Source organism: Poecilia latipinna, unplaced genomic scaffold, assembly GCF_001443285.1.
Source record: "Poecilia latipinna isolate Pla-1442-1.1 unplaced genomic scaffold, P_latipinna-1.0 Scaffold1346, whole genome shotgun sequence".
NCBI classification, from domain to species: domain Eukaryota; kingdom Metazoa; phylum Chordata; class Actinopteri; order Cyprinodontiformes; family Poeciliidae; genus Poecilia; species Poecilia latipinna.
The window spans coordinates 97,603-110,326 of NW_015113962.1; the positions used below are offsets into that span (position 1 = coordinate 97,603).

The 12,724-nt window shown below is 37.1% G+C and overlaps 2 protein-coding genes across 3 annotated transcripts in view; both read right to left on the bottom strand.

Annotated features, from left to right (window-relative positions):
- Positions 1-577: 577 nt before the first annotated feature.
- On the bottom strand, positions 578-8,082 carry trafd1 (TRAF-type zinc finger domain containing 1). Its single transcript, XM_015055983.1, has 12 exons — positions 7,809-8,082; positions 7,312-7,361; positions 7,100-7,235; positions 6,713-6,766; positions 6,023-6,452; positions 5,616-5,891; positions 5,480-5,544; positions 4,416-4,679; positions 3,823-3,949; positions 2,855-2,990; positions 2,672-2,717; positions 578-1,408 (listed from the first exon to the last, which is right to left on the bottom strand). The coding sequence occupies exons 2-12, from the start codon at positions 7,344-7,346 to the stop codon at positions 1,379-1,381; spliced, it is 1,599 nt and encodes a 532-aa protein (XP_014911469.1). The 5' UTR covers positions 7,347-7,361; positions 7,809-8,082; the 3' UTR covers positions 578-1,378.
- Positions 8,083-9,909: 1,827 nt separating this feature from the next.
- Positions 9,910-12,724, bottom strand: part of LOC106961886 (MOB kinase activator 1A) — a 13,430-nt gene continuing 10,615 nt past the window's right edge. For both annotated transcript variants that reach the window (XM_015055981.1, XM_015055982.1), the window contains exons 3-6: positions 12,027-12,120; positions 11,093-11,226; positions 10,726-10,889; positions 9,910-10,218 (exon numbers count right to left, since the gene is read on the bottom strand). In XM_015055981.1, coding sequence (XP_014911467.1) covers positions 10,141-10,218; positions 10,726-10,889; positions 11,093-11,226; positions 12,027-12,120 — 470 coding nt within the window. In that variant the 3' untranslated portion in view covers positions 9,910-10,140. The remainder of the gene's footprint in view (positions 10,219-10,725; positions 10,890-11,092; positions 11,227-12,026; positions 12,121-12,724) is intronic.

Sequence of the window (12,724 nt, forward strand, 5' to 3'; positions counted from 1 at the left end):
AATATCCAAGTTTCAAACTCAATTCTAAAATAAATAACTATTTCACATTTTTTAGGACCGAAGATTATATTTGGTCATATTACATATACTCCTTCCACTAACATAGAAAAGAAAATAATTTGGGTACAGTAATTTTCAAGTAATTTCTTTCAAATAGATGAATAAATATTACTTATTTTGTTCCTCTACACTATTTTTTTAAACTATAAAAATTTCAATATATGGAAGTGATCTAATGTGTGTGTAAATGTTCACTTTGTGCTGAAAAACTTCAAGGATCTCAGTCTAGTTTGCTGTATGTAAGCATCGTGTTATTCTTAAAGACGCCAATTTAAACAAATATATGACTTTGAGAGAATAAAACTTGAAACTTATGTGCTTCAAATTTACCCCAATTGCCGCAGCTAAAATATTCTAACCTGCAGAATCACCTCCACACAAACAGTATAAGAAAAAAAAATCAGAATCAAAAGTGTATCATGTTGCCCATCGCTCACGAAACTTCATATCTGACAAGGTTCTGAAATGTGTGAAATCAAATCACCAAGATGTTGAGAAAATGATAAAACCATCATTATCCCTATTGAAATATTTAATCACAGCACAAGACAAAGAGTATTACATCATTTTTAACAGGAATATTCAGCTGTGTGCACTAAATCCACAATGAAAGGTGTTCCCATGGACTGCAGCAGCTCTACTAACTAAAACTTTCTGGCTTCCTAATACATATTTCTATTGTGTTAAAGTCACAAAAACATCATATTATGCTTTTAAAGCTATCTCACGACTGTAGGTTAGAATTAAAAAAAAGTATCACTGCTTACTTAGTTACAGAAAATTACAAAAGATGAGTGTTAAACAGTATAAAGTGAGAATAATGCTTAGAAATTTCTACTTTCTTGGTCAGAGAAACATATTCTAACAAATTCAATCTGTTGCCAACATTGTCTTTAAAAAAATCCATCCAAGTTTTGTTTGTTTTTTTTTTTTAAATAGATGAAGACAGAAACAAAAAGATGACAACACAAGGATAAAAACCAAGACGTCTCCGGCAGCAGAAACAAGGTGCAGATTAACTTCAACTGGGTTTGTTTTAAATGAACCAAGCAATAAAAACGCTAATACAATGTTAATAAAATACATGTCTTAATTTATCAGCCTTGACCACAAAACGCAAAATTAAGCGGAAAAAGCAAGAATAAAATCAACTCAGACGTTTGTAAAAATTAATAGAGTATAAACTGTAAGATACTTAGGTTTTCAAAGGCACTTGGGTTGTTATACCTTTATTGTTTAAATGTGTGCAAAAACAGGTGAAGCAGACGAGGAGGTGCAGTCCGTTTGTTTTCTCCAGAGGCTCCAGCTCACATTCTTCCTACTGCTCCTCATTCTGCTTCTTGGGTGGCTAGAGAGAGACGGCGGTACAGCTAAGAATGCTTTTACAGACCAAAACAAACAATAATAACAAACAAAAAAACACATCAGGAAATAATGAAGAATGAGAGATCTGATGAGAGATCTTTCTAATATAATATTTGTTTTTAAAGCTTCACGGCGACTTGTAGGCTTCTAGTCTGATCACGTAAAACTTCTTAGAAATATTACAGTCATGGCATTGGGATTAAAGAGCCGTCATCGTTGTTGTTTTTGAAACGGAGGTGAAAAGGTCAAATATTCTGCACAACAAGGACCTCCGACACCCATACCTAAATACGGAAGACTTCAGATTTTTCATAGCATGATTGCACCTTTAATAGTCAACATTTTAGTTATGTTTGCAGTAGTATGAATAACTGTTGCTTTTCTTTTTTATGAAAAAAGGGGATTAGGGGCTTTTTTACATTATATTTTAGACATTGTGATATCATCAAACAGTCATACAGTGAATATCTCATGCCGGACGAGAAAATGTCTGGCATGTACTGTACTGAGTAACGCACGACTACATTACTCAGGGTCTAAGCTTGCATCAGAATAATGTAACGCCCAGCAGATGTTGACACATGCTTCATCATGTGACTCACTGATGACATTTACGTTTGCGGCCTTAAGGATGTGGAGAGAAAGAAGCTTCCTGAGTCGAATCGTTGAAATAAAATAAGGAGAAAACCTGCAGTAGAGAGTTTTGAAGGAAAGGAAACGGGTTGGGAGAAGCTGCCCTTCTTCCCAGTAACACTTTGTCTTTCTCACTATTGTGAGGTGACATTTGAAAGAGTTTAGCTCAGACTGATGAAGTTTAAGGAGCTAATTTACTCTGAGGAGGTTTGTAATAAAAATGCCTCCAAATATGGAGAACCACCTCGCTGGTGTCTCTCTGTCGCATTTCCTCACCTTTATGAAATGCTGTTGAGTTTTCAAGCATAAATAAGTATAAACACTAATCACTAGTTGAGACTGGAAACTGAAAGGTTTCAGCTGTATTTAGTAACAACTTGTCGCCTTCATTCGAAATCATGTCAAAGTTTGTGTGTCAAGAGTTTATTTAAATGTACGGTGACAGAAAAAAAAAAAACATTTAGAAATAAGAACCTGTTTGGTTTAAACTTTTAACCAAATATTTTATGTGGATATTGTCAATACTCCAACTTTTAAAGTCATTTAACAGTAGAGGACTAAATAAAGACAGAATAAACACCACATAGTTTGAGTAAATAAAAGTAAAACATACCTTAGTTCTGTTCTCCGTCCCTTCTTTGTTTTCTGGCATATAAAATCTAATGGATACATTTACCAAAAAAAAAAAAAATGAACAAATTATTATGCATTTAACTCAGCGTATTTACATTTTTGCTTAAATATTTCTAAATTAAATGAAAATCATATTTCACTTCTATTGTATTATTGTTTTTACCCCTGTACTGAAGCAGAACCAGGGGTGTCAGAGCCACAGTGAAAGAAACGAGTGTCCTCTGCTTCCCAGATGTTACGGTTGGACATCCTCCTATCCCATCCTCCATACGCTTGTCCAAGTCTTGAGTCCCAAAGGTCTTCACCCGAAAAGTCAGATGTACACAAGCCAAATTTGCCGAGTTAAAATTAATCAAAGACCAATACATTTCTGTGAGATTTTTCAATTCAAAAGGCTGAGAAAGTGCTTTTTTTTAAAGGACTTTTAACCTGTTTAGCAATAAACTAAACACACAATATTTTAATTGAAAAAATGTAGTCTGATTTTAGCAAAAAAAAAAAAAAAAAAGAGGCAAATACCAAACACAAAAATGTAATCACCTAAATCTTTAGGGTTTATTGTTTTCTATTTTCTTGACCTAGAAAAATGTTTTGGTCTATTCTCAGAACACGTGTCAATCTTTCTTTGGAAATACTCATTTGAATTTTAACAAAATTGATGAACGTGTTTGCTGCTGAGTAAAAACAACGGGAGGTTTGTGGTTCTGTTTTCAATGTAATTAAAATGAAAGTAAAATCTTGGTTTAAAAACAGACTAACACTTTGAAATAGCACCAAACATTTTCCATTTCGAGATTTATTTTTACTCTGTATTTAAAAATCTAAATCTAGATCTAAAAAAGAAAAGTATAAATTCCAACCGCCTGTGCTGGTGGGGAAAATTTTATTTATACAATTCCTGAATCATGGTTGCAGCCCATGTAAAATCATAGTGAGGGCCACATTTTGAACAGCTCCTCTATACATTAGAAGAGTTTTTAACAGACCAGGAATTTACAAATTGTACACCAAAACACTGAAGTATTTCTGAGAGGATAGATTTTTTTTAATTGATTCAAAATGGTAGAATACTGCTGGAGTAGATTACTGTCTTACTCTTCATTATTAACCGGAAGAAATATCCAACGGTACCTTCGTGCCTTATTCTTTGAATATCTGCAGACGTCTGTTCAAAGGCATCTCCAGCAGGACCCAGAGGCTTCTGGATTGCTGTGTTATTCAGCTGGTGGCCAGCCTCGGTCCGCATGTCACATTTGTCCTTGGTTCCAGAAGAGAAACGACACAAAATTCAGATTATGCTAATAATGAAGTTTCTTCAAGATAAAACAAATCCTGAAGGTGTTTGATTCTTATGTTTAGCTGAAAATAACGATGTCCTTTTATACAAATAAACCTGAAATAAATTAAAGTTTACTCCATATTTTGCTCAATGTTATAGATTAGCTATAAACTGAGAAGCAAATCGGATTAGCTCAAATTCTTTATTAATTCCCTTAATGGATCACTTTTTTAACAGCCACACAGTCCATGTAAAGTCTGGGAGGAGACACTCAGACAAAAACAGTGTATACATACCATAGTAAAAAAAAAATAGAAGAATAGAGCCAGCAATGGCTAAAAACCAAGTGTGAAGCATTATTCTGTACAAAACACACATTTAATTAAAACAGGAGAAGTAGCTTTTTTTTTTTTTTTTTTTTTAAAGGAGAAAAATGGAAAAATACCTGATGGTGAAAGAGAACAGCTTCCTCCAGAGCCACGCCACAGAATTCACATGGAATAACCACGTCGCCCTCTAGTGGACTGGCAGGAGGACTGTAAGAGGCTGGGGAGACTGACCGAGGGAAGGTGGGAATGTTGGAAGCGAGCGTGTTTGGAAAGTTCTGCATCAGCCCTGATGAAGCATTCCTGCCCATCCTGTCATCTTTAGGAGGTGAAGACGGTTTCTTGCTGAAAGATGCAAACGCAGAGGTGGGGCTGCATCCGGTCTGACACAAAGAAAAAGGAAAAAAAAAAAAAAAAACAAAGATTAAAATCTTTGTTTTTAACGTGTTTTAGACGTCACGTTCCCTGAACACGCAGATAAAATCCACAGCCACGTAAAGGGCTGGGATGACTGGAACTGAACTGAAACAAAGAAAAGTACAGAGGTGTCTCTGAGGTCTAACTAGAATATGTTTAGGATTGATTTTTAAAATGAACTAATTAATTACCTGACAGTCAAAACTCGCCCACGGAAAGGCAGTTTGTGTCACTGAAGGGATCTGAATGCATTCATTTCTGAACTATTACATAATTATGTCGCTTCATTAAAAATCATAGTTCCTAATTGATTTTTATTCAGCTTTTTGTGCAAAACATGCAGCCACTGTAAAAAGAAAGCACACTCTCTTCCAGCTCCACAATTTTACATATCAGGACATAAGGAGAGTGATCAGGTCTAAGATTATTTAACTCTAACATCAAGCATACACACAACAGGTTCCATGCTGTTGCACATGGAAGAATTAAGCGCGCCTCATGATCGTTTACTAGTAGTAAAAGTCCAAATCATCAACCCTCCACCTCCCTGCTGGACACCTGGAGTTTCCTCTGATATGAGCTTCCTGAATTGTTTCCCATGTGGGAATAATCGCATGGACTCCAATTTACCTGCAAATGGCCTCAAACTCATGCTTTTATAGATGCAGTCACATTGATGATCACCTGACCACGAGCCTTAACTGCATCCCTGCCACTTTGATACTTCCCCACTTAGACCACAGTGGATCCAAAAACATTCCCAAACCTCATGCAGAATAAGGTCCTCTTCTGGAAACAACTCCTCGCAAAACTCACAAGGCAGCATGGTATCTGTGAGAACAAAGTGAAATCATAAACCGAGTGCACACTCGGATGAATGAACGCAATCCTCCCAATTTTACCTGTTGGGCCGGAGGCCTGAACTGCGCTCGTCCCTTCAGGTGAGTTAGTGTTTTTATTGTGGGCCAGAGGAAATGTGTTTGCTGACGAGTTAGTCTTCTTGTCCTCTCGTTCCCAGATAGTCCTCCACATACTGTCCTCTGCTCCTCCAGCTGCTGATTCTCCGTCACTCTGGAGGCTGAGGGCCAACATATAGTCGTAGTCGAGGCCCGACGACTCCTCATCAGGAGGGCGCACGCTGCTGCTGCCGCCATGAAGAAAATCACCTTGTCCAAGAACTTAAAACGCAAACGTTCACACAATTATTACAGGAAGAAAAAAAAAAAATCAAACTTAATTCTCATTTAGATGAAAACACATCAAATTTCTTGGGGTTCTGCATCTATAAGACAATTCAGAATCAACTCACAGAGGTTAGATGTACTGTGAGAACTCTTCCAGCTCCCCGCCTCCCGATCCCCACTGGAGCCGCTGTAAACTGAGGCCTCAAACGGCCGAAGAAAGTGAGGGCGTTCCGCTGCGCTGATGTTATTGTTCTTAGGGACTCCCTCCTGCGCTCTCAGGGGGTTTCTGATCGAGTGCGCCTCAAACCAGTCATCAGAAGACCGACTCTCTGTCTGACCGCAGCCCATCCTGTTGTTGTTCCTCTCTTGGGGTGGTGTTAGGCTTCCGCACAGGACTGGATGCACAGCTTTTTCCCGCAGCATTACATTGCACTTGCAGTTGGGGCAAGGTTCGGTGCGTGTACCACAGTAATCCTCGTGCTCCTTGGACTGGCTGAACACAAGCTCCAGCTCACAGTACGGGCACGGGACCAGCCGCTGAGGGCACTCGGAGCTCTGCAAGACACAACCATAAGGAACATTTAGTGGCCTTCATTCAGATTGTTAAATATTATAAGTCAAGAAATGTATAGTCTACATACTTTTTTGTACAAGTTGTACTGCTTCTCTAACGCTTCATCAAATTAAGTAAATTTACCCCTAAATAGATGTCAGAATTTCCTACACCGCAAAAATGTAAACACTGATTCTAAAAGTATTTTTTGGAGAAAACATTCTGTTGGCAACATGTAATGTAAAGAAAAGTAAGGCAATACCTGATGAACTTCACTTTGATTCTTCTCGATCTTTAGTCCACACTTGCATGTAATCTGGAGAAACCAAAATAAAAGTGTAACAATATTTTTGGGGCTGTAATTTGCTTTCTTGCTGATTGAGCTACAAGTTGACAGGTTGAAGTAGAAGTGGAATAAGTCTGACTTGAAAGGTCAGAATAAAGTTCAGTGAAAATGGAAATAGTGTCCATACTTAAAAATCAAATTATTATTTTAATTTTAGATCAGTGGTTTTCTGAAGGTACTTAAGATTTTAACCTGTAATATTCCACTTCAGTAAAAATACTCAACAGGCTGAAAGGTAACTACTTTTTCCCCCCCCCACAATATGGTTTATAAACATAAGCAATCTTAAGCGGGGTATAATACCTGTGTGTGCTCTTGAATCTTGTGCTCCTGAAGCTCTGAGTGGGGAACTGGCTCCTGGCACACGTCACAGAGTCCAATGTTTCTTCTACAATGGATCTCATGAGTGGTAAAATTGGCCTCTGGAATGTCATGCTTGCTGAAAGGCAGAAGCATTTAAGTTCAGACAATCGATCAAAAACATTAGTCATGACATATAACTAGTTTATACGCACCAATTACCACAGAACTGTGTGTTTTCATCTGCCATGATTCCACTTGTGACCTAAAGGAAACATACCAGAAATTGCACCAATCTGTCTGTGATGATTAGGTGGCTGAAGTTCACTCAGTCAACTGTAGTGAGGAATTTGGTTAGTCGATTAAGTCAACAAGTGAAACTAAACTTAGTTTAGCTCCATGAATCATCTGAAAAACGGAGCTAACTTTACATCTTGAAATGAAACTAATCGGCAGCACTTTCGCTTTATTCACCGTTTTTACGTAGCTTACTAATGTTAAGTACAAAAATAGCCCATATCACCATCAGTATTCTTAGTCAACATTAGTAAACAAGCGACTTCAGAGAGTTGTATTCTAAATATCAGTTGTGTTTAGCAAACTACTTAGCTTAACACCAAGTATCATTATCTTCCCTTTATAACGCATTTATAGCGTCACAAAGCCAAATTAACCAGAGATTTTTTTGTTAAAGTTTTTAATTCGAGTTTACCTTTGGTCCTTCGACGGTATTTAACCAAACAGCCGGATGACAAACTACTTCACGATGTTAGCTTAGAGAAACAGTTTGTTAATTTTCCGTCCCGATAGGTGGGAAATTACTGCCCTGGGTAAAGTCTTTCAGGCGTGCTTACTTTGCTACCATAAAAATAACTATTCATAACTATGGTGAACAGTTAAGTATATCTTGCCAAGAAAAAGGACCCATTCATCTTTACTGAGAAAAAACTACACTTGGTTTTGCTTACCAAAACTAATTGAGGTTTAAACACGTTTTCCTGCAAGTCTAAACGTAGGGCATAATACGAAACAGTCTTAGCTCCGTTTTGATTGGTTCAGTAAAAAAAAAAAAAAAAACCGAAAACGTGCAGCGTAAGATCTGTCGGGTGATACAGAGTTTCTAAATACGCGTTCCTATGCAGTTTAATTATCCAGCCATTTTCTATACACCCTTGTCCCTAGTGGGGTCGGGAGAGTTTAATATAAATACCATTTCAGATAAAACCCTGCAAGAATATTTTCATACATAGCTATGGTAAAAGACGCCAAATACCCCTTTCAACTCTTCTGGTTTAATGTGTACACAGCTCAGGATTAATCTTACCCCTCATTACTATAATTTGATTAAATTGCAGCCAATACCCATCAGCGCCGATAAATCCTACACAAGCTACATTCCTCAAGAACTATAGATTAAATCACATTTAATAATCTCCTTGGCATCACTGTCATGTGTTTTTTTTAATCACCATTTTACTTACATTAATCCAAAAAACACTGCTCCACAAAACAAAATGACTCAAAACAGAATTGTCTTTAAGATGTTTATTGAAAGTTTAATCCATCAATACTGTGACGACTTTTATTGTAAGGCACAATTTTGTTCAGAAAAACACTGTTACAATACATTTTGAATGTGGTACATTTATCCCCAAAACTCCCACTCCATCACAAACAACCATTCAATAATTGGACCAAACAATGAAATATAAAAACCTTTAACTCCTACACCTGAAATAGTAAATGTAACCAGGAGTTTAGACATGATATTGTGAGCTGAAGCAAAAACATAGTGGCAGAGTAAACACTGAAAAATAATAAGTGGACACACCACTTCTGCATCTGTAAGAGGAAAATCTAGATTTAAAGGGATTTTAACAGGCTTCCATAAGCTCGATCATAGCGAGTTACAAGACTGACGCAAGTTTGGGTGAAATGTGAAGCCACGTAATAAATCGATTTCATGATTAACATTTTGAAGACCAGACATCCAGGATGAAAATTAGCTTCATCGGCTATATGGACAGAACCTGCTGCTGTAGCCAGTGTAAAGCCCAACAACTGCTAATATCACAGGAAACAGACTAAGTATATTAAAAAAAAAAAAGCAAAACTACAACCATCACTGGCATACAGATGAAAAAGGAATTACATAGCTTTCCAATCCAAGGAAAAATACACAAAATAAAAAGAGTGGTTAGGGGTTCAGCAGAAATACAAGTAAAACTAAAAGGTCACAATGATCTTCATTCTTTGTCATCATTTCTATAATAAGGCTAATATTAAAAGGATAACCCAAGGATTTATAGGCTCTTGATAAGAAAAATGTTCAAAACTACCTGTGAAAACTTCAGCACATTCAACATATTAAGTGTGGAAAACACTGTATTGCTTAGGCAACATAAAATAGCTGCCTGAAGATGGGCTTAATAAGGTATTGCAATAATCCATCTCTTTAAATTAAACTGACTTAAAGATGGTCTGAACAGGAGCAATGTTACCAACAGCTTTATACATAAACACACCTGCACAAGTGTGTCTGCCTTCATTTGCTGTGTTGTAACAAGTCTAAAAGCTCACTAAAGACCAGGTTTACTCTATATTGCGCTTTCTGTTACTTTCCTCCGTTCACAAAGACAAAAAACTGGGATATTTGGTTGATTCATTGCAGTTCTAATAACCCAGAGTTAAAAAGTAAGCAAGTGTTTAGACAAACCAAACACTCTGCAGCAACTCTTAAAACAAGCAGCCGTTTTTACCTTGGTCCAAAAAGAAAAAGGATTCAGTAGACTACTCCTACAGTCGGTAACCAGTCCTGTGAAAAATATCTTTCCTTTACTGCACTACTGTATACAAGTCCAAGAGGCTAAAAAGGCTCAAAATCTGTGTAGAACAAAAGGTGATAAGAAAATGTACAGTACAAATATTAAGTGTAAAGGCACAAATGTTCTTTACAAGTTGAGGCTAGAAATCAGAGGTAGAAGAGAAAGGGCAAAGGAGAAAAAAACAAACATTTAAAAGGGAGGAAATGTATGATGAAATGTCTATCTGTCCTTGGATCCAAGTTTCTCGATCAAGTCCTGCAGAGGAGCGAGCTCCCGCCTGTCAATAAGGTTGAACTCCTGCAAGAGGAAGAAGACTTTGAAATATTCAGATAATTTATAAAATTCTCCATATTTGGGCCAGTCTCAAAATGAATTTAGAGATTTCACTCCTATTTATTCACAGCTTTGTTGATCTTTCCTACAAATTTGAAGAAAAAAAACTTCATTAGCTTTTGAAATGGCAGCATCCCAACAGATGACTAATGTCATAATCAAAGACATTAGAAATCCCAATATATTTTGACAGCATTGTCTCTAAACAGTCATGTTTGAAGTACTAGATGAAGTCATTACAGAGGTCAGAGCCACATCAGGTCGTCACTCTGCAGAGCTCCACATTAAACAATTATTCAATGCAATGTTGTGCAAAATGATCATCATTTTCCCAGTGATAATCAGGGTTTCTGCTCCTGATCCCAATCAGGACTGGAATCAAACTTCTGACCTTTTCCAGTCTGCATAAGAACCATGCTTAGGTATTTCAGTCTTGCACAAATTTCCCCCTCTGTAGTGTGATGACCTCACCTGGACAAAGAAAATGAAATGCTTGAAGGAGGTGTTGAGGTGAGCCTCCTCCTGCAGTTGTATCACAGAGTCAAAATGTTGATGGTAGATGTGAGCATAAACCCTGAACAGGCGCTTCAGGATGGTTTTGGCCACAGACATGAAGTTCTTGGGGAAAGGAACTCCTGCAACGCAAAAGATTATAAAAAAATAAGTCAAGATGAAAATGTAGTAAAAAAAAATTTAAGCATTTGTGACCTTTACACATTCACTTTGAGCTCTGTCTACTTTTAAGGCTGCAGAAGTTTAAAAAGGTTTACAAAGAAGAAGTGAGAAACAACTAGAATCAATTTAATTCTGTGTCAAACTAGAAATGAACAAAGCCCACCGATCTTTGAGGGAAAGAGCGTCTCATCATCCAGCTGGTCCTGCACCCAGGTCATCAGGTAGTCTATGTACTTGGGTGCAGAACATTTGATTGGCTTCTTAATGTTGGTCCCATCAGCCCAGTGATACTCATACCTACAAAGGAAATGCAATCAGCAGTCAAACTAATTTGATTCAAGTGCAGGTGAAATTAAATAAAATGACCAAAAAAAGAAGGTAATTTGCATGATGTTCTTGGTAGAGGTTGTGTCAACAGGAAACAAAACCATGTCTCTTCCTCCTGATTAGAAGCTGAGCACAAAGTCTTGGATGGACTGAGGATAGAGGAAGTGCCAAATCTAGATACTAAGCTCATTTCCTGTTTTCCTCATGTGACGGTCAAACAAACCAATCGCCTCCATCATTTTAGCTGAACATAAAGTTTCACATTGTCCTGTTTCTCAACATGAAATAATGACTCAGAAAAAAAGTGATAGGTCAGAGAAGAGTTTCTGAAAGTGAAGTTCACATGGTTTAAATTTGGTGGTCGCAACGCTTCTTGATTTAGGAGCTCAAATATTGAAAGTCATTTGTGATTCTTGTTCGTCTGAATCATAGCCGCCTTTGACCAAATTCAACATGGAGTCTGTTGTGACAGTCTTATTTACACACTGTGGCCACAGAATATTGGCTGCCTTTAATTTTCTAAGTACTGAAGTTGAAGGTTTTAATTAAATTGTCTTTTCACCATTATTACAAAGGGAAGAGTGCATTTGTGAGTCTGTATAGTAGGATTAAAAATCTACAAAAAACAATGTTCCAAAAAAAGGTGGAATAACCCTTTCTAATGCCACATGTGAGGTTCTTCCCATTTATTGAAGTATTAATATTTCCAGTGCAACTTTGGTTTTTGTTTAATTTGTAAACAGGTTGCATGCATTGAAAATGTTTGTTACCTTGGTCCTGCAGACATCACAGGGCAGCTGGTCTCGGTGCAGAACTCTGTGATGGTGCCATACAGCATGTTGATCTGGTTGAAGAAGTCCACGGCTGAAGAAAACAGTAAATCATCATCAACACCTCTGAACAGAGAGACCTGTTATTGCTTTATCAGGAGTATTCGTTTCAGTTTAACAGTATCTCAACAACAATGGCTATATTATGGCAACAATGTGTAATAAATTGATCTATGTGAGAGAAGAATTTTTCACTTTAAAGATTTTTCTTAAATGACTACATAATTTTAAAAAGGTGATGCGACGATACATTAACAGTGGTCCCCAAACTACGGCCCGTGGGCCGGATCTGGCCTGCCTCCACATTTGGTCCGGCCCCCTGAATAATAGAGCATTTAGATATATATATATATATTTTTTTTTTTTTTTTTACATATAAGCCGCTACTTTTTTCCTAAGCTTTGAACCTTGCGGCTTATATGTGGATTTTTCTTCAACCACCAGGGGGCTCTTTAGCAGGAAGTGAATCATTGGAAGTCAAAATTGGAAATAAAAGTTACCCATTAAAACAGAATTAGGTTTTAATGGGTAATTGAAATTTGAGAATGTTGTTGATCAGTTAAATAGCATGGGAAAAAGAAGATTTTTCATTTTCATTATGAGAATTTGAGGTATAGATATTAGGATCCAATAGATGG